This window comes from Branchiostoma floridae, chromosome 14 (genome assembly GCF_000003815.2).
Source record: "Branchiostoma floridae strain S238N-H82 chromosome 14, Bfl_VNyyK, whole genome shotgun sequence".
NCBI classification, from domain to species: domain Eukaryota; kingdom Metazoa; phylum Chordata; class Leptocardii; order Amphioxiformes; family Branchiostomatidae; genus Branchiostoma; species Branchiostoma floridae.
The window spans coordinates 5714925-5739707 of record NC_049992.1 but is presented as its reverse complement, the minus strand read 5'-3'; the positions used below and the strand labels follow the sequence as shown (position 1 = coordinate 5739707).

General features: G+C 39.6%; 1 protein-coding gene across 5 annotated transcripts in view; it reads right to left on the bottom strand.

Annotated features, from left to right (window-relative positions):
• Positions 1–3523: 3523 nt before the first annotated feature.
• LOC118431135 overlaps positions 3524–24783 on the bottom strand; it is an 84046-nt gene continuing 62786 nt past the window's right edge. For 3 of the 5 annotated variants that reach the window (XM_035842253.1, XM_035842250.1, XM_035842251.1), the window contains exon 2: positions 3524–5622. In XM_035842253.1, the coding sequence (XP_035698146.1) occupies positions 4851–5585 (735 nt within the window). In that variant the 5' untranslated portion in view covers positions 5586–5622 and the 3' untranslated portion in view covers positions 3524–4850. Of the gene's footprint in view, positions 5623–10251; positions 10436–14951; positions 15007–24783 lie in introns of those variants that run through there. The other 2 variants (XM_035842252.1, XM_035842249.1) reach the window with 2 other exon arrangements.

The following is a 24783-nucleotide window of genomic DNA, read 5'->3' as shown; positions in this document are numbered from 1 at the left end:
CTTCTTTCGTTCAATGACCATTTTGGTGAGTGATAATCCTGATCCAAGGATCTTTTACATTTATCTCCGATGGCGTCTATTGTTTTATCTGACTTAGACATCATCGGCCTCCTGTCTTAAAGTGTTCTCGACCTGAGTTTAAGTACTGGAAATTCTTTCAACTTTAAATCCCAGGCCTTCTTAACTTTGATCCCATAAGAGCGGCCATTTCCATACATACTGCTGAGGTCATTTCCTTTATCGATTGCTGTATCTGGAAACCCCTCTTTCAGTCTTTGTTGGGAATAGAGCTTCTAGTATACAGATGTTGGTGGCGAGTAACGCGACAGCGTTAAGCCTGGGGCTTAGCGCCTTTACCGTCAGTGTCAGCGGAAGTGCTTCTGGCTTCAGCCCGTCTGCGGCAGAATGTTAAACTGTCCACACGCAGAAAACTTTCCCGGGTCGATGGAAGATCTGGCCGAGATAACATGAGGATAAATCGCGCTAAGTAAAGGAGACGACCGTGAGTAACGAAGTGTAGGCTGCCCAAAATCCTCCAGCTTCGATAGGGTCTGTTGCAAACGACTCGGAGAGGTGCACGATGGACATGAACTGGTCGTTTATAGTCATGCTTGAGAGAGTAGAGGATTGTGTATGATTATATTCCAATAAAGCAATCGTTTCTCACAGAAAAAAAACTGCTTCTACATTGACTATTATTTAGCGTGACCTTGTTGTACATACAGGTCGATTTAGTCTATGGCTACTAGATACAATATCAAACTAAAGAGGAAACTTTAAAAAGTGCTTACGGCGATGTGAATCATTGCGCCGTGGAAATAATTCAAAAGTTTAAATGAAGAGCAACCATGTAAACTTTTAGTTCAACAAGTAATTAAGCGGTAGTACGAGGTTTATTCTTTAACATTATGTACGCTGGTATTTAGTGATTTTTCATGAAATAGTTAATATGGGGTTATAGTCTTTCACCCATAGACCCCTTCATTCGTTGTTGCATCCTTCATATATTACTTTATTACCGTTTACTGCGTTTCAAAAATCATAAATCTCTGTTTATGGTGCCGTTCATATCTACCTTTTTGTGTAATGACTATGTATTCAATTTTTCTTACAAGCCTTAGGCAAATTTTGCTGGTGCCATAACTCATTTGTACTGTATAACTGACATTTCATATTTACACAATGGACAGCCCCTGCGATATGAACGACTTGATTAGATTTTGGAGCAGCATGACAAAGAATACAGTCTGCATATATGATAGTTTCTTTGCGTTCGTCAACATCAGAAACTGAAAGAGCTTGGCATGTCAAAACCCCAGTGCGTTTCGGAGACTTCAGTCGTTGACAACGTCATTTTGTGAACTAGTGATGAATTGCGTGACTATAAGAAATAGGTTAGAATTTGCATTCGTTTTATTTTTTGCCTGTCAGCAACCGAGTCAGTCTTGTCAGGCTTGTATTTTCAGATACCGCAGATATGAAGCACCCATTCTTCACAAACAGACAACCTTGTCGTACACTAGGAGATAACTTACATCATTGTACAGACTGCTTGTCATACATAGATATCTTACAAACCATGTGTCTTTGTAGCACGCAGCCCTGAGCCGTTTCTGTGACCTTCGATAACCTTGTTTCTGAAAATTTTATTCCATTTTTCAATTGCAGCTTATATTTAGGACGATAATTAATGGTTTATGTATTACTAAACTTATGTAAATTTGATGACGGAATATTTTCACAAATGGGCGTTTACATGTAATGAAACATTGTGCAGGTCTTACTGCCCTATAATACCCTTGTTTCTGAAACATTTCTTTCAATATTAAACTTAATGATTTATGCACTACCAAAGAAATGTAAAGTTTTATGATGGCAATATAACATTTAGCAGGTGTAATTCTACGCCGTAAGTTCAAAGTCATTTCTTATTTGATATCTTTTGATATCTATGTTACACATTTCTTCTTCAACTTTAGCAATTTTGCTTTATCCTTGGCAATGAACTACGTGGCAGATTAATTTTTGAGTTTTGTTGGACAGCAATATCGTAACCTCCCTGTAGCTATTCGTGCTACAATTTGCCAAGATTCATGTACGGCAGAGTTATATTTTTTCGCGGTTTTTGTCGTTGTGTATGACAACTTGACATGAAGGCCCTCAGTGGTCTCCACTGTCAGACCACGACCACTTTGTGACTTATCAGCCGGTTTTGAACACCATTCCGCCTAACGTATTTGTTAAGAGCAAAGATGCGACTTGGGCGGCACACTTTGTAATTATCTATAATGCACGTTATTGCCAGAAGGCCATATTATTGAATCATAGAACAGAATGTGGCGTAGTTATTAGTTCGTTCAAGGAGGTTAAAAATCAAGATTTTACCTCCTTGGTTCGTTTACATCTGTAATTACTTTATCTTGTTTTAAATGATTTCCAAAAAGGATTGATGATCTTGAAATTTTCCATTTGAAAGTTTAATGTCGTTATCCTTTGTATGAACAATCATTATTTCCTCTGATCTGTTCAATTTACACAGTCACATTTTTTTGGTGTTCTTGTCTACATTGGTTTTGTCCTTTGCATAGTGCCATAGTCTACAAAAACTGACGAAAAGTAGTAGAAGTAGTAGATCTGTTCCAATGGAATCTATGTTTCAATGCTTTTCGTTGCCTTAGCCTTGTAATTTATTAAATTTGTTAGTAGGTACCGATTGCAGAAAAGCAGATTTGAGCCTTGTACTGCTTGTGTTGTCTTATAAACTATAACTACTTATTTCGTTTGTCATACCCATGTTCTGTACGTAATATATCTTTATGATAAGAGTTAAGGTGTTATCTCACTGCACTTGGGAACCGGTGCGGCACTGCGGTGTTCCAGAATTTGCGGCACTTGTGGAATTTCAGAGATGAAGAACGATTTTTCTTACGTTTTGTGTATTTTGTTGTCTTCTAAGTCAATTAATTTACGTCAGTCAAGTTACTTAAAAATATTACGTAATATGTAAATTATAAAAAAAAACGGCATAAATAACACAACTGTGCCGCAGTGAAAGAGAACCACACTGCCCAGGCGCACCGGTACCTTAAGTGCAACGAGATACCACATTTAGCTTTTATCTTAACTCCTAATCAGTTCAAACCGTCACACCACACAATGAGGCATACAACACACCATATATTTGTGCAGACTGCATAGTTTATATCGCGTAGCGGCATGGGCAAAGCATGATCAACACACATGGAAACATAACTCAGACATGGCAGACACTGAGACCTAACAAAAATGTCAAAATATCAGACTAGAGTGACATAGGTGTTGTAAGATTACATGTGGTACTTGTCTTATGTGAATACAAAAATATTCCCGAGTTCTCTCTTTAGGTGGTATCTCACTGCACTTTGGGCACCCTTGCGGCACTGTTTTGTTATTTTCGCCAATGTTTTAATGATTCCCTCTCTCTGTCAGTTAGAAAACAAGAAAATACACAAAACTTACGAAAATCGTTTTTTTATCTCTGCAATTCGTTGAGTCATCTACGAACCCCACAGTGCCGCACCGGTGCCCTAAGTGCAGTGAGATACCACCTTTACATCATCTAAGGGGCCCTTAAATGGCACCAGCTGATCTTCATGGCATTGCCGTGTCACACACAGAACAACGATTACCTCAAAGCGCAACGATAAATCAAAGAAATATTGTTTTATGGATGCAATGAATTAATATACATCATTTTGTAGTCCAAGACGACAGTGAAATGACGCTACTTGTCTAGTGTTTTGTAGCAATGAAATGCATTTCTTTATTTTTTCCATGTACATAATTATATATAGATAAGTTTTACTGGGTATTCAGCGCAAACTAAAAGGATGAAGAAGGATTACAATACCAGTACATTAACGGGAATACAATGAAGGCATATGACTACAAATACTTTTTTTTTCGAAATTCCAGTAATCGCGTTTTAATGTCAGTTTCTACCGTATATCAGTTTTTGTTTTAAATTCTGTTTTATCTCTCCACTTCACAAGCTTTTGGACATATATGTTTTAGCCCTGAGAAAATGTAGGCAGACAAACTTTGGTTAGCTGTTTTACGGTGTAGCAAGCAAAAGTACAAAAATATGTGTCTATCTAAGCATGGTTCACGAAAAGACATCTTTAGATTGGGGCTACAAAATCGGTAACGCAAAAGCAAGGACAGAAATTTTTTACATGGTATAGCTGTGTCATCTTTCGAGGATGTAGATTGTTTTGTGAAACAATTAGTTACAGATAAATATGAAAGCAATTTTCTAGTTCATCAACTATAAATGTATGCTACAAAGCTTCTAGTGTAACATTTTTTTCAAGTGTAATGTCTTAAGTACCACAACATTTGCAGTATCTGCTTTCGTCTCAACAATGAGAAAACATTGGTATAGACTACGAGCAAATATAAAGTATGACAGCAGAAATATAGGGACAAAAACCCGTATCTTCGTGAAACGCCGTTTGTACAAAGACATGTTGGTCGACATTATTTAAATTCAGTGCTTGCAGGATTGTACCTGAATTCCAGTCACCATAGGAGACGATGTCAGCTATTTGCATGGCTTTCACGTCTTTTCTTCAAACGGAATACAGTAAAGATTTTCCATCTAACGTGCTTCCACGCCACTGATTGACTAAGAATCAGATTGTTTTCTGCCTTCAACAATACACTGCCATTAGTCAACCACAGATAAGCGAACACCTCTTTTCGCGATGAGCATAACGCCCATTAACGGTCATCAGATTTGAATATTGACTTTCTTTTTACATCAGGCATGAAATTTACAAAGGACATTACAATGGGCTACTTTATTACATCTATATAGGTTCTAAGCAAGCCCTAAATTTAACTCTTTCTCCTTCCTTTTCGTCGAATTCTATGTTTTTGGTGACGAAAACTCTGTATTGTACATCATTATCGCCCCCTAAGAGTTGGCATTCTGCCTGAAGCTCATTCGAACCGTCGGCCTCTTTGATGTCGAGCGACAATCCTACACAGAAGAGGTTCAATCTTCTACCGTCTGTCCTAGAAATGTGACTGATGCGTGCTTTTGGGATGACGCAACGGGACTCTCCGTACTCCTGAACTTCATTGTCACAGTTACAAAGTCCTGTGGGATCTGCCGGATCGCATGTGATGTCCATCTTGCAGCTCACAACGTGAAGTTTTCCAGATTCGCCATCAGCGTCATTGATAGCTCGTTGTTTTCGATTTCTGTCTCTGTCTACGTCTTCTGGTTCGATATAACCGTCGAATAAACCCTCACCGTTCAGCTTTAACCTTCCAGAGAGCGTTTGGATGCCGTCAAAGTCACCGCTACCGGAAATGATGTCACCACTGCCAGAGATGATTTCCGTGACGTTTTCACCGCCGCCATGATGGCCGCCTATTCCCTTTGGACTCTTCTTCGGATGCAACAGAGACATCGATACTGTGACGTTCTTACTGTAAATCACAGAGGGAGTCCTCTGCTCTTCTGAGGTAATTGATAGATTCCACAACAAAAGGACGAAAACCCGGCACAGCAGCTTCTTTGTTCCCCAGCAATCCATGGCTGACAGGCGCCCGTTATCTCTCACGTGGGATTACCTGCAGGAAATGAAAAAAGAAGAGAAAAAAAACCAGGATTGTGTCAGTCAAGACAGATTACAGTCGTCCTCCTATCGTGACCGAGGAGTCCCAGCTTAATTGAAAGAAATCTGCCCATCTGAATTCATGAGAAGCTGGTACGGGTGGGGGAGGGGGCCTGGTAAAAGATATCTTAAATAGTCAGAGTAATTCAATTTTCGTGAGCTTCGCTGGAAAGTGGGTGGGGTACCATGTATAAGCTTGGAAATCTCCACTGATGAAAAGCTCTTCCTATCAAGACATAACCGTTACACACAGATTTTGCTCCCATACCTCTATATGATCTTTAACACTATTTTCCACAAGTTCGGTGCGTATGAAACGTATAATTTCAAGCACTTTTCTGTTTTCAGTAAGCCCAGGACTTTACTAAAGTTAATCAACAGATAGCAATTCAATTCTATCTAGAAATCTTTCAATAACAGGTTTCGAAAGTGGACCCTAATAATTATGAAAATGGTTATGATCGTTGCTTACTTTTATTAATAGAGAAGCTATAGCCATCAATCAAATAAGGTGAGTAAATTAGCTCCAATTCTTTTGAATTATGTCCATAAGCTGCAAAGCCTTGTTTTGATTCTGTGTGTCCTCAAATGCTATACTATAAGTCAAATGGGAAGGGGATTTCCATCCATCTGTAGTCTGTGTTACTGTCGGAGGATTGCCTCTCGTGTAACGATACACTCGACGTTACTGGCTTTAAACCTGCATGCTGTAAAAGCATCGTAAATATTTTACTCCATAAAATTGGCTTTGTGATAACATATCACGTCTGTAACGACGTTCACAGGCAGCGCCTTGTCGTCTTTCGTCAGGCAGCTCAAATTAATGTGCAGCATTCTCAAGATTAAACCAATCTTCGTTCTAATTTGCTGCGTCTTGAATGTTTGATAGACGAAGGCAAGGCGCACGGGGAGAACAACATCGTCTTGATGTGATTCTGTGCTTGTATGAATAATCACCGGCGATGCTTCCATCAATAATAAATGATGGTTATTTAATGAATGCCTTTACTTGGAGTTCTGACTTGTACATCAATCTTAGAGGGGTGTTTGTACATTATACCGGCTGAAATACGAGGTTTTAAGGAACGTTTAGTCCTTGGACTTGTAATGTAGTTATCAATCGAGGGGAAAGAACTCAGTAGGCAACACTAAGAGCCAGGAACTTAAAATTGCTTTTGAACAATAAGAAACAATATGCAGGTGTTAGACACTCATCGTAACGAGATTCAAGTAACAACAATGTATCTTTTTTTCTCTAATTCATTTCACACTTACCATATTAGTCATGGGGGTGGGGAAGCTGATCTTAAAGTCAAGCATGTGCATAAGGTGACTAAGCTAAGGAGTACGTGAGGTATTTAATCAATACTACCTTTAGTAAACATCTGTTTTCTATGCATGGTAGGGAAGCTATTTACCATAATATTTTGGAGGCGATATTATTTCGCAGCATTTGTGGCGCCATGATTCTTCTTACGGCTATATTTCTCTATATGATTAATGAAGCATCATATGAAAGCCGAATGATTTATGTAATGATCCATAGGCATAATTTTATGATACACTATATTGCATAATGTCAACACAAAAAGCAGTTCTAGACCTCGGTAACGTAGAATGTAGATAGTAACACTACTAAAGGTTTATGGCCAAGTTGGTATAGTGTTTGTCTTTCAGTCATAAGTTTGCTCCCTGGCCAAGTCGTACCAAAGACTTTTAAAATGGTACATGCTACATTCTCAGCTTTCTAAGCATTTGGGGGAAGAGAATGTGGTAGCTCTACACACAGATCACTACCAGTGGACTAGCCCCCTGCTGTTGTGATTGCTCAAAGCTGTGTGGCCCAGAGGAACAGAAACGGAGATGGGTGCCGTCCAATGTACCATTTGGTCGTGGGAAAGATTTTTTTACTTTTCTCAACTTGTAAAGACTTTGGGAAAAACTTTGTTACATTCAGTCTGCAAAGAGATAAAAAAAAGACATTCAATCTGCAAAGAGATAAAAAAGACATCATGATTCAAATGTATTTTAGTTTTTTTTCTTAAATGTCCTAGACCTAGGATATAAAACTTTGTACCGTTCTTTTTCTATAGCAAGTATTTTCCCACGGTATTACTCCACTGTGCTCGAGACTGGTACTTGAACATACCTTTTCCAAGAAAGTCATTTTACGACGTCTAATAGCCAGTACAACCCACACGGCAATCACACTTGTGTAAAGTCAATGTGAGGTCTTGATAAGAAACCCAGGCAATAGACAAAGTGGCGTCTGGTAATGGTTACGTTCGACAAATTCGTCTGCCCTCGTAACGGTGAGGTCAAAACAGAAACCGTGGGAAGATCGCGGTCAACAGAAGCGACGATGAGAACTACACTGGTCACCACCACTGGGGCAGCTTCCATTAAACTAAAAGTCTCACTTTATAGCTATCAAGACCTCTCCTTCTATAGTGCATAGGGCAGCGGTTCGATCTCCACACACTAGATGAGTTTTATTTTAGTTGAGGAATTTGAAGTGAAGTTTGGAAATGCCATACTCTACGTTGCATGAACTGTACGGGGACTACTTTCCCAGGCGTATCATTCGTAGTAAAAGTGGAAACACGGAATTAGCTTCGGTTGTAAAACAGAGTACTTGGTTCTTATAGCTCCCATTAGATTGGAACTCCTCTTTCCACTGTGACGTAAACGTACGTACCGTCGTAAATGCGCAAAGTTATACCTGGTATAAGTTATCGTGAGACTAAACTTAAACATTTAACCGCTGTGTTCTTTTATTTAAAGCAATACTCCCTCTTTATCAAAATACCTAATAGTATAGGCTAGTTTGTCTGATATATCTAGCCTTGTAGTAACATTTGTAATGTTAGTTGATTATCTCATTCAAGCTGATAACAGAAAATGACAAGTAGTTACAAGTAAAGCCTTCTATGTAGACATTGATATCATAATTGTAGCAATGCCTGCTCCAAGCTAAAGGTAAAGGTTGTATACCGAGCTGCTGGCCCTAACTATGTTACCAATCCATCACTACGGTCTCTACTGATGCGCTAGGGCCAAAGGTGTCAGACAATGGTCCCCGACCCACTAGATGAGGATGGGACTAGGTGAAGGTGTCAGACTATACGGTCTATCTACCACGCATCACAGTAGCTCATCGTAAAGTGGCTACATTGTTGCTGGCTGTAAAGGTGGTATCTCACTGCAGTTAGGGCACCGGTGTGGTATTGCGGGGGTCGAAAGATTACTAAACGGTTTTTTAAATCTCAAAGATCGAATTTTCTTACGTTTTCTGTATTTGGTTGTCTTCTATGTCATACCTTTATGTATTACACAATTTCTAAATTATTAAAATTAGGCGAAAGTAACACAACAGTGCCGCAGTGAACGAACCCCGCAGTGCCGCGCCGGTACCCAAAGTCCAACGAGATACCACCTAACAGGTTTGAATCAATCTCATTGCCTTTAAGATTCTTGCCATTGGAGTTTTTTTTTCATTTTATTAAGACTGGTCATAGATCAGAGGTTACTGCAGACGAGGAAAGCCAATGGCTCTCATTTCTCGTATATACCAGGATATCCATTCTGCTTCATTTAAGCGAATGTCAATGAATCCAGTTGTTAATGTTTCCGACACCATATTGAACACGAAGTACACACGCTATACACCAAAAGTCTATGTCATAGTATGGTACATATTTACCCGTGTTGCCAGAAGAACAGTGCAGGATGTGTAAATGCTCAAGTCCATGCACTTGAAACATGTACCGTATCCCTTCCCTGGATCCCTACCTTGATGATTAATGATGGGACTCAACACATGTAGAACAATATCATTTCCAAGGCTAAAAGCATGGATTCCCTTCTTATCTACCACACACTGCCTCGGTGTAAACATTCTCTCAGTGTCACGAACCATAAATCAGGGTATCATACGCATAGTTGGGCCAGCAGGCGTGTGGAGTAAGAATACTCTACAATGCAATGCTCTACAATGTAATACAATGATGGCGCTTTGTAGTTCTTTTGCTGCAACAATAACCAAAATCAACTTACGGCAAATGGACCATGCATTTATCATTTGACGTCTGGTAAAAAGACGTTCACTGGAAATGGGAAAGCAAAATTCTGGGTTTTGTAAGCTATATGCAGTATGTTGTTTGTATTGCCAAACATAGATTTTCTATATGGCCTATAATACCATTCCCCCTCTCCGGTATCTGACTTTAAAGTCTGGGGAAAATACAGTCTAAAGATTTTACGACAGTAATATTTCATTCATGTACCTCATGTTCAGGCGCCGAATTTCCACAAAATATCTAAAACATCAACATGTTAAAAGTAACCATTGTAACCTACATACTTATAGACATATATACCTGTTAAAAAGACGGTATCGTTAACAAACGATTGGACATAGAGATACATTGAAATATTAATATTGTGACTATATGGTGCATCATAGTTTTAGTAGATGCCACATACATATAGTACTTGGCCAAACCTATCCCAAAAGAAGTACCTCAGTAGTTGTCATATAACAGTCTACCTCCCTGTCAAAATCATGATGGATAGTGTGACAAACCTGCTGTCAAGAAATGCCCCACATTCCCCGGCCCCGCATATCAAGACTTCCAAGTGCTTGAAGACATTTTGTACAATTGAAACGTTTGTCCTGGACCAGCGCAGCACCTCCCTCTGCACCACGCACTGCGATGACGGCTAAACCATAAAACCTTCGCCTGGGGCATGTTTTACAGTGAAGGTGAATCGGCCTCGACCGATACGATACAAATCATACCCCCATGCTGCAATACAGGCCATCAAAACCAATACGTTTTGAGCTAAGCATCAACAGAGAGACGTGACAGGTCTTTATTCTAAAAACGTACGTCAGCGTATTGTTATGTGAGTGGTGGGATTACCTTTAAATTCACCAAGGAATCATCAGCCGGGAAAAGCTCTTACAGGTCTTTAAGGCATCAAAGCTGTCTTCCGCAATTAAAGAGCGTGTGATAATCGTGAATGGAATCTTCTCGTGCGAGAAATCAGATTATTTACGCTCCGATTGTCTGTTTACACGGCAAGGGCGGATTAACCCACGAGAGATGTATACACAATGCTTTGAAAGGGCGCGGGTGCTTTTGTGAATCCGAACGGCATCTATACGGGGCTGGTGGACAACAATGGGATGATGGTGGGCTGGGATGCACTCAACAGTAAAATGTCATGTCAGGAGGACAAAGCGGCGGCTCAATGGCGCACTTAAGGGCTTGCCACCGTCGCGTGTTGAAATCAGCTTGCCTTTATCAGTCCTACTTGTAGCCATAACATTTCACATGACGTGAAGGGAATACGGGACTGCTCAGTCACCCCAGGGAATGTATAGGATATGCATTTACAGACGATATAACTCATCAAATCATTTTAGAACAAATTTATCTTTGTAGTTATTTTGCAATTTTATATTGTCATTATCTTTTGATACGCTAAGCTTTACAGATCTATAGATAACCTCGTAATAGAACTGATCATAGACTGAATTTCATAGATCTTATGACTGCTAGTTAAGCTTGAAAACACAGATTGCATCTGCAGTAATAGGTATTTGTATATTGCGTTGTCTGTATGACCTAGTTAAAAAAACTCATGTAAACTTAACGCTGTTATTGTATATTGTAGTGTTACCAGAGCTATCCTCCAGCTAGTTAGGTAACCCTGGCTGTATTTCTGTATATAGACAAATAAATCAAATCTCAGAATACTACCTTATAAAATGTTCATGAAATGTTGACGGTGTTATTCCTACGAAGATGAATGTGATATGACGAACATTTAATCTTATACTTATCGGTCTATCGAGCCATCTTTTAGATCTTTCTAGACTTTAGATTAACCTACGCCTACATGTTACACGCATCGCAGCTTTTGAGACTCAAAGGCAAAGCTGAGGAATTATACCTGTCAAATGACAGAAGCGGTTTGACAAATACTAATGTAGCTGAAACGCCGTGTTATCTTCGAAGCTATAAAACACGCAAATATACACGTAATACGTTTAAAAAAAAGAGTACAGCGGGGCTTTTGCGTAATTTTCCTCCAATGATAAACATGTTCTTGCGCACGTTAGAAACCCTCATGAGAAATCTCCTATACATCTAAAGATATAGACATGATATGGGTCATGTATCTCAATGTCTGACATTTATTCTAGATCACGAAATAATCACACTCAAACTTTACAGTGTGTAGTTTGACGTCCTCGTGAAACGTTAACTTTACAATAACTTTACGAGAATTTTACCAGAGTTTGTCAAGCTTTCTAAAATACGTAAGTTTGACAAGCTAGTATAAGGGCATGAAGCAGGCGTCAAATCGTACATTTACAGCCTAAGTAGACATAATATTTGTTATGGGGACCCACCTTTCCTGTCCAAAACGGAAAGGGATAGATCATACGATTGCTACCCCAAAGCTTTGCGATATTGAATATGAGACTCCTTGCAGTTAAGGCCATATTGAACTGAATATATGGATGACGTCCACGTGAGCATTGATTTTTGACTGTTCCAAAAAGTTTTGAACCATACAGTAAATCGTTCAAAGTAGCTGCAAAATATACAAACTAGCAAATAAATGCCATCGATTGCAACAACAAATATAGCAAAAAAAATTCTAATATGATAGAATGCCAACGTCTATTCCAAGGTAAAATGTGATGTGAAAGAACACAAATGAGGAAGGTATTGTTCGGTTACCACATGTTCAACTAAGATTTCAAAACGAAAGCAACTTTTCCGACACTCTTTTTTATTCACACGCTCGCATCATTTTTTGAAATGTTCTTAGAGGATGTCATCTATATAATAAATGCTATTGTCTAGTAATTTCATTTAAGAAATTATAGCATTTTGCTATTTTTGTACACTTACCACAGATATTTATCATTCAACAGATAAGTGGAGAATGATTAAGAACAACACAATAAGATTTCGCATTACGTTCTTACCGGACTGCATGTATCTATGTTTTGTATTATCAATTTAGCTTTCATAATGTTAGTGATGGATAGAAAGCTATAGTTACTGGGACAGTGAGAAACTTTATCAGACTGTCCGTCTATTAAGGAGGAGCCTGCTAGGCGCCTATCCTGTGTTTCACTAAACCATATCTATTTAGGACAATAGCCGAGATCACTTCTGTTTGCGTTGTGAATACAAAACCAGCTGTCCAGTTTGGTTTGGTTTGCACGTGATTGCTGGACCCTGGGGAGCGATGATGTCAACAGATACATAGTACAGGTCCACATAACACGGTAACTGACATAGACACACGACCCACATCTCTGCAGAGGGGTGACATGCTCTTTATGGAGTGTTTCTTGACTCCCCGGCACTCACAGCCATGCTTAAGAGTACGAGTGGGTACCGGAACAGCGTACGTATGAAACCGGTTTTTCTTGTTGGACCAGTCCAGAAAAACAAAACCTGAAAAAAATCAGTTGACCGGATTTTTGACCGATTAGAAACTAAACAGATGCAGGTGTTCACGTGCTTTGGGACTTACAGATCCAAATAGATAACAGGAGCGAAGCAGAGGAGAGTTGATGGTCATTTTACAGTAAAACTTGGTCTAAAACAGTGGCAGTAAGTGTAACGGTTATTTACATGAAGATAGGATTCTAGATCGACAGTGGACGTCGGGTACTTTATGCCCCCTTTCAACTAGGACAGCGCTCTTTCTCTCTGCGACCTAAATTTTGACATATCACTTAACGATTTGTTTAGAAAAGAATCGAATCTTTTTACATTTTGTGTGTTTTGTTGCCTTCTCAGTCAAACTTTTACGTTTTGTATGATACACCCAGTTGTAAAACAAAGGTTACACAATATCACATATTCTTTGTGGGTCGCAGTGAGAGCGCGGCACGATCGCCGTCTAGAGGAAAGGGGGCCTTATGGAGTGTTTCCAGACTTCTTGTCACTCACAGCCATGCTCAAGAGCATTACCAACAGATCCCTACCTCATTGTTCATCATTAACAGTTTCATTTCGTTGCTTTGGAAGATTAAAAAACACGTGGGTTGCTACGTATTGGTAAAGTATTCACACTTACTACCAGTAGGTTAGCTTTTATGAAGAAACCTATCTTTAATCAAGGACCCTTTCCAGGAACAAGACTGACGGAGTTATCCGAAAAATGCTCGCTGGGTTAGATTACATAAATTTTTTCTCCATATTGTAATTTACGAAAATAGATGAACTTTCATGCTTAGGTTAGCCTTATGTTTGATCGATAAAGTTGATTCTAAAATAATTAGTGTTCCTTTGAAGCATTAGGCTGAAAAGTTATGAATTTCACCAAATCTGATATACTAGTATCTATTACATGTAGCTGACACCCGCGTAGTTGAGAATTATATTATCGATGTAGGTTAGACATTGAGATAACAATTTGCACCAAAAAGCAGTTACTCAAGAGGCCATTTATGAGTAATTGTACGATACTGATGCCAAATTTGAGACAATGAGCAATCACGACCTCAACAGGAAAATTATCCTACGGATCGAACTCTCCAACACTTGGCACCAAGGTCCAGACACACTAACTCTTGTACTCAAACAAACGGAAGTATAAATAATTGACTTATCTACCTTTCTCTTACTTTTGTTTCCGATTGAACTGTCCAAAGTTGTATTCTTTGTAAATCAATTCATAGTAGTATAAATCTGCTCTTCAACTAGCTTTCCTCAGTGTCCATGAAGAAAGGTATCGGGTGCTATCTGAAACGTCTGACCTTTACCAAAATCATATCCAGCTAGCGCTGTTTGAAAAACTGATTTTTGGCGTTACGTTACAAAATTCAAACTCTTAAAAAGGAAAGTAAGCAGCTAATAAAGCTGAGCTGCACAATCTCCAAATGTCTACCACATCCGTACAAATATGTCAAAGCGTAACATAGACCCCTAAGAAACAATCATCATCATCATCGCATTGCTAATTAACTGATATGATAGCTCCGCTTTTACGCAACATCAAAGACTTACTAACTGTCATTAAAAGATTAAAAGGCACACAGTATCTTCTTAAGCGCTAGAAAGAATAAAGCTAAAAAATGACAACTTAGAACATACGTTGGCTAAAAGTCGAATCGAGTAAATATACAACTGCTAAAAACTCAAAAATACTTTTGAAAAGAAAATACTTAGTAAAATACAAGTAATCTCCCCATCCCCGAGCTTTACAGTCCCCCTGTCCAGGGTAAATAGTCTCAACCAGTCCTACCTGTGTCGTCTCTAAGGGATGTGAGCGGCTCTGTGCAGCTTCAGCCAATCCTAACAGCCAACTACGCCCTAACACCTGTCTCAGACAAACTTAAGGCGGACGTCATTTGCATAATTGGCACTTTTCCGGAGGAAAGCGATCTCACCAATCCTGGGGTGGGAAATGGGACGGTCATTCCAAGGTGGTTCCTGCAGTTAGCATATCTTTGTCATGAGGGCCGCGAGCCACGTCCGGCCGAAGGGATGACCACTTCCCTTCGAAGAGTGACCAGGAAGTGGTGTAGAGAGGTAGGAGACCAAGGGATGAATTGTAAGAGTTTATAGTTTGTTATTTACGCTGTTTATCGATGATTCACATACTAAACTTTGCTAAATCTTGTATTATTTATCTGTTGTATTTCACAGTGATTTATGTTCATTCCAAACATTTTTGTTTAATTTCTAAGCCAAATATGCGATATGTGTGATGAGTTATACGTGTATCCTATGCTGTTGAATTCGTAGAATTTTGTTATCCTATATTGTTAAATTAGTAGATTTTTATTATCCTATATTGTTTAATTAGTAGATCTTTAAGATCTATTCTGTATTCCTTTTCTGTAGTTCATAGTTGACCATGCAAAAGTCACAGTACTATTTGTCGCGTCAATAAAGCTAGCATTTACGTTTCCGTATGGAATTTTTCAGCCCTATCTTCTTTGTTTCCCTTTTGGAACTCATAAGGTTTGAATTTTCTACTTGTGCTTTATACATTTCTGACAAGATTGCCATTTCACATTTCGCACATAAGAGAAACTGAAGCTTATGGGGCCAAAATCAAGTAGCTACCAGCTGAAAAATCACCACTTACTCTGGTATATTGAATACATTACCCTTGAACAGCCGGTGCAGGGTATAGATCAAATGGACAGAAATCGTTAAAACACGTTCCTAACAAATCGGGTCGTGCAAAATGATACAACATAGATCAATAGGATTGGATATAACAGTTACTTCATACCAGTAACCTATTACTCATGGTTCTAATGTCAACTCGTATTGAAGTTGAGGTACGTTACGGGGCAACCATTAGCAAGCCGCCTGCTCGAATGTATCAAAGAGAAATATAAGTTTTGGAACAAAATACGTTTCTCACGGCTTATACACGCGTTCGTACTGAGTTATACATCACCTAAGATCATATCAATAGCTTAAGAGGTTATTTTTGTGCCATTAAAAAATCAAATTTATGGATACATAAAAAAAAAAATAGAATGGTACATTCACATGCTACTTCAAAGAACTATATTGTACATTGTACAGTGTCACTTAATTTTCTCATTTTTTCTAACATAGCAATTGGTACAGTATCATTCTTGATTTATTCTAAGCTGAATTATGTATTATTGCAAGATCGCAGACGGTATCCATAACCACGTCTTGTGATTGTAAAATTTACATTATTTATCATCCTCATTGAATTACGTTAAGAGTCTACTTCCCTTATCAAAATGCCGTCAACATTCTTTATGCAAGTAAAATACTGAGACCCATAAAAAAAGACAACACCAACAAGTAAAAAAAAAAACGTTCGTCTTCTACGGCCAAACAGATATTTCGTAACTATTCGTTGAGACATCTACAAACCCCGCAGTGTCGCACCGGTGCCCCAAGTGCAGTAAGATAACACCTTTAGATACTGAAGCTCATAATTGGAACAAAAAACATCTTACATCAACAAGTAATAGATCCCTTTGCCTTTTTCGGCCAAACAGATATTTCGTAACTGTTTGTTTTCCATAGACATTCCAACACGCATATTGGTCCCTAGCCAAATGTACCTGCATTCATTAAGATGGTATCTCACTGCACTCGGTGCACCGGTGCGGTACTGCGGGTTCGAAAGATTACCCAACAATTTTAAGAGATAAAGAACGCACTTTCGTACGTTTTTGTATTTTGTTGTCTTCTAAGTCATACGTATTACGCAATATGTAAATGGTAAGAGAATCGGTGAATAAAACAAGGCCACAGTGAACGAACCCCGCAGTGCCGCCCCAGTGCCCCAAATGTAGTAAGATACCACATCTAGATATATTGGTAGATGTTCCCTTGACTGATTGTCAGCGGTGCTGCCTTATCCTTTTAAAAGATACATGAATAAGAAAAGTACAAAGATGTCCCCGCCCAATCGCTTGGGAAGACAGGACGTACGGACGGCAATACAGGGTGTGGATCAAATGGATTCATTCATAATTAATAACCCAACATGTCTGCCATTTACCGTCATTTCCGGAAGCACGTACCCTTATACTATAATTACTTGAGCTGTCCTGTCACGTTATCTAGGTCTGTCTAGCGGCATGCTAAACATTTTCTTTTGAAAGGATATATCATATTGATTTAGATATCATATTTTGTGAAAATAGTAGAAATAAATCTACAGATATTTATTTGTTTTCCAATACCTTGCGTTATTTTGAACTAAGAACTTTATTGCGCATTTTTGCCACACCGGGCTAAGTACAGGTCACAACAAGACTTGCTGAAAAGATACAGTTTACAGATACAAAATGAGACTATTGCTGGATAAATTCAACTTCTCCTCGCTTTTCTGTTATAGTGGAGATGTTATGGTATCAGGTGAACAAAATGTTTTAGAGATGGTATCGAATGAAGAATCGTAAAAAGATTCTGTGACCATTGCATTAAAATGTAGCATAGCTTCATCTTACTAACTCACTCAGCTACTGTATAAATAAAAGAAGTACATTCTATCCAGTGTACTCTATTATAGATAAATATATAGTGGAAGTCATCTGCAAAGAACGCTGTTTGAATTTGTGTCCACAAATCCCAGAGCCCTGACTCACAGCCATTCTGAACCTATTGTACTTGAGACAGGCGCCCAACCTTCTCCCTATTATGTCATGTTGCATTTATCTAGTCGTTATCGACTCAAATCTCGGAACATGTTTCAGCCAAACGCTTTATCTGTCAACAGGAAGCCTCTTGGGGGATAGAAAACAACATCAAATGGTTTAATGGATCATTGATGGATCCCCGCAAACAGGACGTCATATGAAATATATAAAGGTGTGTTAAGGTGGCATCTCACTGCACTTGGGGCACCAGTGCGACACTACGGGGTTCGTTCACTGCGGCTCTGTTATGTTATTTTCGCTGATAGTTTAAAATACGTCTAACAAAATACACAAAACGTAAGAAAATCTGTTTGTTTATCTCTGAAATTCGTTGAGTCTTTGATTTGATTTATTTGACTAATCGCTCGAACCCCGCAGTACCGCACCGGTGCCACAATTGCAGTGTGATGCCACCTTTCGTTAGGTACATTCAGCCTATTGCAGCCGCTATAAATTCCAGGTCTACAAACACTAATGTCGTCATTTTTCTTTCAATCAATGCTGTATTGAAAGCTCAAGGATGTTCCTTCTCCTTCGGCCTTGCCTTATAAGGTGAGCATGCCTTTGAACCAACCGTGCATGGAAATGAAGTCCGTGGCAGCAAATAGCATGATAAAGTAGTGAATCAATAAACCGATCGGGCCAAAATGATTACGAAGAACCCTTTGATATCTACCACAAACAGCAGGAGGCCTAGTTGAGAAAGGCAGGCTTATACATAACTAGATCGCGTGGACAACCAGAGGACTATGACACCTGCCGATGTCGTCTGTATCATTTAGTTTTTGACATGGATTTTATCTGAAACAAATGTCAGCTCCCTTTTTTTACACCCAGTAGCCCCGAACACTGGTAAGATTGGATCGAATGGCATTTAGAAGGACGTCATTGTATCGGGGGTTTAAGCAAGACAGTATAGACAAAGGGAGAGATAAGAGACGAGTAGCACGAGCAACGAGATAACATTGATCTGGCCAAAACAGCAGCAAAGGCACTGTGATTGAATACCAGATCAATTAGGGAATAAGTACCGCCACCTTGAAGCAAGTGTAAAATAGAGTAGGGCAACTTCGTGTGACAGTCAACTAAAGGTGGTATCTCACTGCACTTGGTGCACCAGTGCGGCACTGCGGGGCTCGTTCAGTGTGACACTGTTGTCTTATGTTCGCCGATTTTTTGTATGATTTATAGTATTATATATTGCGTAATATCTAGAAATATGACTTAGAAGACAAAAAAACGTAATGAAATTCGTTCTTTATCTCTGTAATTTGTTGAGTAATATTTCCAACCCCGCAGTGCCGGCCGGTGCCCCAAGTGAAGTGAGATACCACCGCCAAGGCTTGCATGACAAAAAGATGGAAAAGTTATCATTTGGATCTATGTAGACAAGCTGACTGTACGTTTCTATGCCCTTTAGGAGCAAAAGCATGAAAGAAGAACATCACAGCGCTGGGCCTGTTGCCAATGTGGGCGAAGCTGCTTTACAGCGGAAATAAGTGCATCGGTATATACGAGTCAAGGGTCTGAGTCTCCAGTAGTGTGACCTCTGTAAAACTCTGTGGGTCATGTGAGAGTGTGCCAAATTTTCAGGGTGACTTCCTCGTACCGTCTATTAGACCTGTGGGTACATTGCTACAGCTAAAAGTTGGCAGAGTGAGATGCATACATTTGGCCCAATCTGGAGATAGTTAAGATGGAATTAAAAAAAAAGGAGAGCAAAATGTGCACCGAAGTGCTAGCATGTAAATATCTCCTGGCTGTGTGCAACGACCGTTGTTAAATAGTTGCTGCTCTTGAATGTGAAATTTTATTCCGAACATGTGCCTCATCTCACGCGTCCTTGGATAGAATATTAACTGCCTTCAACAAACCATTCGTTTTCGGCTTCCACTTTTATTGTAGTCTACTGCTTATAGATTAGGTGATACATTCCGTACAAAACCAGTCCTTGACAGTCTCCAGAGAGCCTGACGCATATTCCAGGAGTACAGTTCCAAAACCGGCTAATCACTATAAATTGGATAGGTTTAATGACCCTCTAAACCAGTACGGACACTCAAAAAGCAGTTACGCAAGTAACTGGATATGAATTTTTGATACAATCAAATGTTTCAGACAGCCATCCGGTGTCTTTCGTTAGTGACCCTGACACCACCATCCTCATCATTCGTACACCAACCACTTCAAAAACAAATACAAATTCGTTGGTACGGACCGGTCGACCATGTATTGTTTATTTTTCATATCAACGAAATATCCTTTACTCAGAAGACACTGGAAGAACCTGGTACCCACTTTAAGTAAGAAAAGTGTAGTAAATGTTCGTCAGGAAACAAAAATTTTTATCACCATGTTCACGTAAGCAGAGTTAAAATCATTTTTTTTGGTGTAGTGAAGAATTGGCTGCAAGGTCTTCGTCATAAATTCTGGTGTATAGTTTGGATGTTTTACAATCAATGACACAGCAAGTCTATTATATGTCGGTATGGTTTTTTTTAACCACAAATATTTCATAAAGTAAAAGCTTGCACCTTACCCCTCCGATACTTGGGATATTATCCTTACCGTATCTACTATCAACATCGCTGCAAAAATCAATACCTGTGGGTTGAAAAATTTGAAATAAACGGCTTCGAGTATCACCTATTCATGCCGGGTGTTCCCATTGGGAGTGCCCTGCGCGGTCGCCTTACACTCAAGGACAGAGCCTGTCAGATAAGGCTCACCGGGGAGGCGTACCATGTCTGGCTTTGTGGGGTTATCAGCCTAGTCGTGTATCTTCAATGCTAGTATTTCTTCGACGCTTCGACAGCATGCCTATTAGCAGCTGGAAACCTTCCCGACAGTCTGTGTGTGAATCGTAGGATTCCAGTGGCAGTAGGATGCCACGATTCCTGCATTAGTATCATAGATCCTTAAGTATCGGGTGTTTTATTCAGTCTTGACAATTAAAGTTGCTTAAGGGTGCAGATGCTTAATGGTGGCGCCCATCTCCATCTCTATAGCCCTTTGGCCACACATTTGTGCAATTCACTACAGCATGGGACTGGATCACTGGTAGTGATGTGTATTTAACCCCCATACTTTGAGTGATAATCAGAGAGAGCAGCATGTCCCATTCTTAACATCTTTGGTATGATTCAGCCTGGGAGAAAACTCACGACCTACGAATGCAAGGCGAACGCTCCCCCCCCCCTCCACTCGGCCATTGCACCGGTTTTGATAGGCCAAACACAAATACACAAACTTTTCCGTATATTTTACGAAAATATAGGCAATGCCCTAACAGATATTAGTGCCTATGTTTCATGCATAGCTACATGGGAGAAGGTAGCTGTGCGAATGGATGATCCCGACACCAACATTCGCCATTCTGTAGCCTCGCGAGACTATGGAGACATATTGTCGCTTAGCAATATATAATCGGACCATTTCGCATTCGTTATAGACAAACAGGCAAGCAGTGATAAATGCCGAATTCTAGGTAGATGAAAAGGCCATTACGACAAACATTAACATGAAATTCTTGCCACGTCGCAGTAATTGACTTCTCTCGGTGGAGTCACTGTAAGTAATTAGTACCCAAAGGAAAGAAATCTTGTTGGGTTACACTAAGCAATATTAACAACTCTGTCTCTTCCTTAAATAGTTTCATCAGGTTGTCATTCGGTGGTTTAATTCGATGGTTATAGCAAAGGACCAGGCGTTATGACACCATATACACCTCGGGACAGGTCATTAACCCAAGTACCAAATCATGTAACGTACAACCATTACTGACGTACTCTACGCGTACATTGAGCAAATTCCTTCACCTGTACCTGTTACTGTCACCTGTTACGTACAGTCCTTGTACACAGCGTCGTACGTGTTCACGAAAAGTTTTGAAAAAAAAACTTTCCCAAGACGGACCTCCACATAATGACAATAAAACAGAAGTCCTATTTTAACACCTCATTAATTCTCCATATCTCGCTTCCCGGGCGCGGAAGTAATGTCTTTCGGGTAAAAGGGGGGCCGTCTGCCGATCACGTTCGAGTGGACCGTGCTACCATAAACGTAAATTTCCCCTCAGTTTCTGGAGACACTCGGCACGCAGTAATGGGAAAATGGCAATAATGTAAAAATGAATAGATCAAATCAGCTCCGCCATGACCTCTGTGGATGCCTGGTGTGCGACCAGTCTCACAGGCCGTATACTCGGTCGTCTGCTCACACGTAAATCATGCTTAAAGCCTCAGATGAATAGAATTAGGTCTATCCGTGCCGTGCCCAACAGCTATGGTTCAACTATTAGTAGCCTTGTTCATGGCAAAGGGAAAGCCCAGGGATAAAGTTTACATTTCCCTTATAGTACCATGTAGCCCATATATCGTTAAATTTCTTCCATTTTCTAGTGATTCAGCGGCATGTAATATTTTTGAATGTTACAAGCAATGTCCGTAATCTAAGATAATGGGGTTAACATTACATTTCGCTGCAGTTTGCGTGAAACGAGCTCAGGAAGATGTTAGAAACAATGTGTTTTCGGCTTTGTCACGAAAATACCTACAGTTCTTGCTATTCCGTATTGAGAATGCCTATTCCGTATTGTATTATAGAGAATGCTTCTGGAATGTAGGTTTGCAAGAGACGTAACTTTACAGAAGATACAATTCAAAGCAGTTAGAACCTTAAGGTAACGAGGGGTGCGATATAACATTGACTTATGAACTAATCTATTGGAACTCTCTTTAGAAATGCTTTTTTTTTTGTTATTGAGGAAAAGAATAGCTGTCGTTGGCGTGATTCCCACAGTGTAAAACCAAGACAACCTGCACATGGTGTAGCAATAACGATATCCCTTATGGTTCCATTAAGTGTACTTGTGCCGGCTAGAAATGCCCTAACGTACCATTGTCACATTCATTAAGTATGGTTCAGCTTCACATTAATTGTTCCCTAGCCTATTCAAGCCGATGAGTTATTTTACTTGTGTCCATGAAGGGATTAAGTCTTCAAATTCTCCAATGAAAAGTTTTCATGATGTCATTTATCAAAAGTTTCTAATAGTATGATAAGATTTGAGCAGTCCCATTTGTCGTTGATACCATGTTTGTTAATCATCACAATAGATGAAATATACTATGATATATTGACTTGGTCAGCTGCCTAGAACGATCAACGCTCATCTGAAAGACTAAAAGTTTCCAAGAACTTAAAATGAAAAAAAAAAAAAAAAAACATCAAATTTTATCCATTCCGGATACGAAATCAGATCTTAGAAATGTTTGTAAACGAAGGAAATACGGTTCTGATTTTGGTTCAATCTTAGTTAACGTCGAAACGTACGGTCTAGAACTAAGAAATACGTACATTATGCATAGCTAGTATATTATCTAGGAAACCTCGGACATTTGCAAGCTTAACATAAACATGTATTGCTGCGAAGGTGACTGTGTACTCTAACTTATCTCAAATCTAATCTATGGAATCAGCAGCCGTAAACCTAAAGATGTTTAAACTCCCGGCCCGTCTCTGGTGCCTGTTGAGGCACCAGGGAAGTGGTGAGGTATGGGGCCTATTACGGTAATGACCCGTGCACGGAGGGAGGAAATAGTGTGTGATTTTTCTCTAACTCTGCCGAGCCACGTCTGACGCCCATCTACTTATTGCTGACGCCGTTTCAAGATGAGGAATGGACGAACAGAAGTGCGAAGTACAACGTTCGGGTCATGATTCTTATAGGACATTCACACTGAAACCGAATTAGCAGGAATCAAGCAGAACCAGTCGGAATGAAGTATCTGTCGTGCCGCATTCGGGGCCATTCCGAGTGGGAATTCCAAATGGACTTTATATCCCCTTCACACGAGAAGGGATGAGCCCAAATGCCGTCGGAATGAAAAGTTTTTTCTTTTGGCCACATTCGGGCAGGATTTGAAGTGGCTTGACGTTTCGGTTCTCCATCGAATGACATAAGAATGTTTCGAATAATGTTGGAATGCCGTAGAATGCGGTCATGCTGCAGCTAGAATAGTTAGAATACACATAGAATCTACATTGAATGCCATATCTCTCCATTTTAAATGCACCTCGACAGTTTTTAACGTCTCAAATACTTTCGGGCCAGCCAAAAGAACGGGAACAAATAGCTGGAATGCAGTGAGAATTTCTGGAACACACTACAATTGCCAGGAATAGCTATATGTATAGAAAATAACTTTCATTCCGACGTCAGTCCGACTGATTCTTGCTCTCGTGTGAATGGGGCTTTAGTAAAGGATTTTAAGAACGTTAGCAGGGCGTTACCTATAAACAGTGGGTAGGTATCTAAGTGTAGTGACATATCTTTGCCTGGTGTCTCCTTCGAAGTGGTATTGCTATAATGCATCGTTACTGAAATTCTGAAAGACTGTGCTAGTCTTAACGGAAAGCATTAGACGCCACTAGAACACAGCCAGTGCGAAACCAGCGGTATATATATTATGCACTCCGTGACAAACCCCAGTGATCATTAATTACCACGTCTAGATGTGTATCTGTTTCTGTGGAGTACTCAGGCATGGCTAATTTACACAGATGTGTTTCCAAAACTAATATACCTCAAATTTGCAGCGTATTCATTTCCGATAAAGAGTGCGATCATTCACGATGGCGACAGTACGTGGTGATATACGACCGCTCTCACGCTGTATGACTATCAACTGTCACACAGAGTTAGACCTGGGGAATCGCTTCCTTAAACTTAAAATATGCACATATGTTGAGACTTTCATTCAGTATTATTTCTTAAAACTTTCTGTTTTTGTTTAAGCAGATCAGATTCCACTCGTCACTATTGTTAGTTATTGTTACAGTTGCATATACAATATAATAAAAAAAAACAGACAAATACCAGTTGAACTATTGCCAACACCCGCAAAATAACATTTTACAATTTCGACT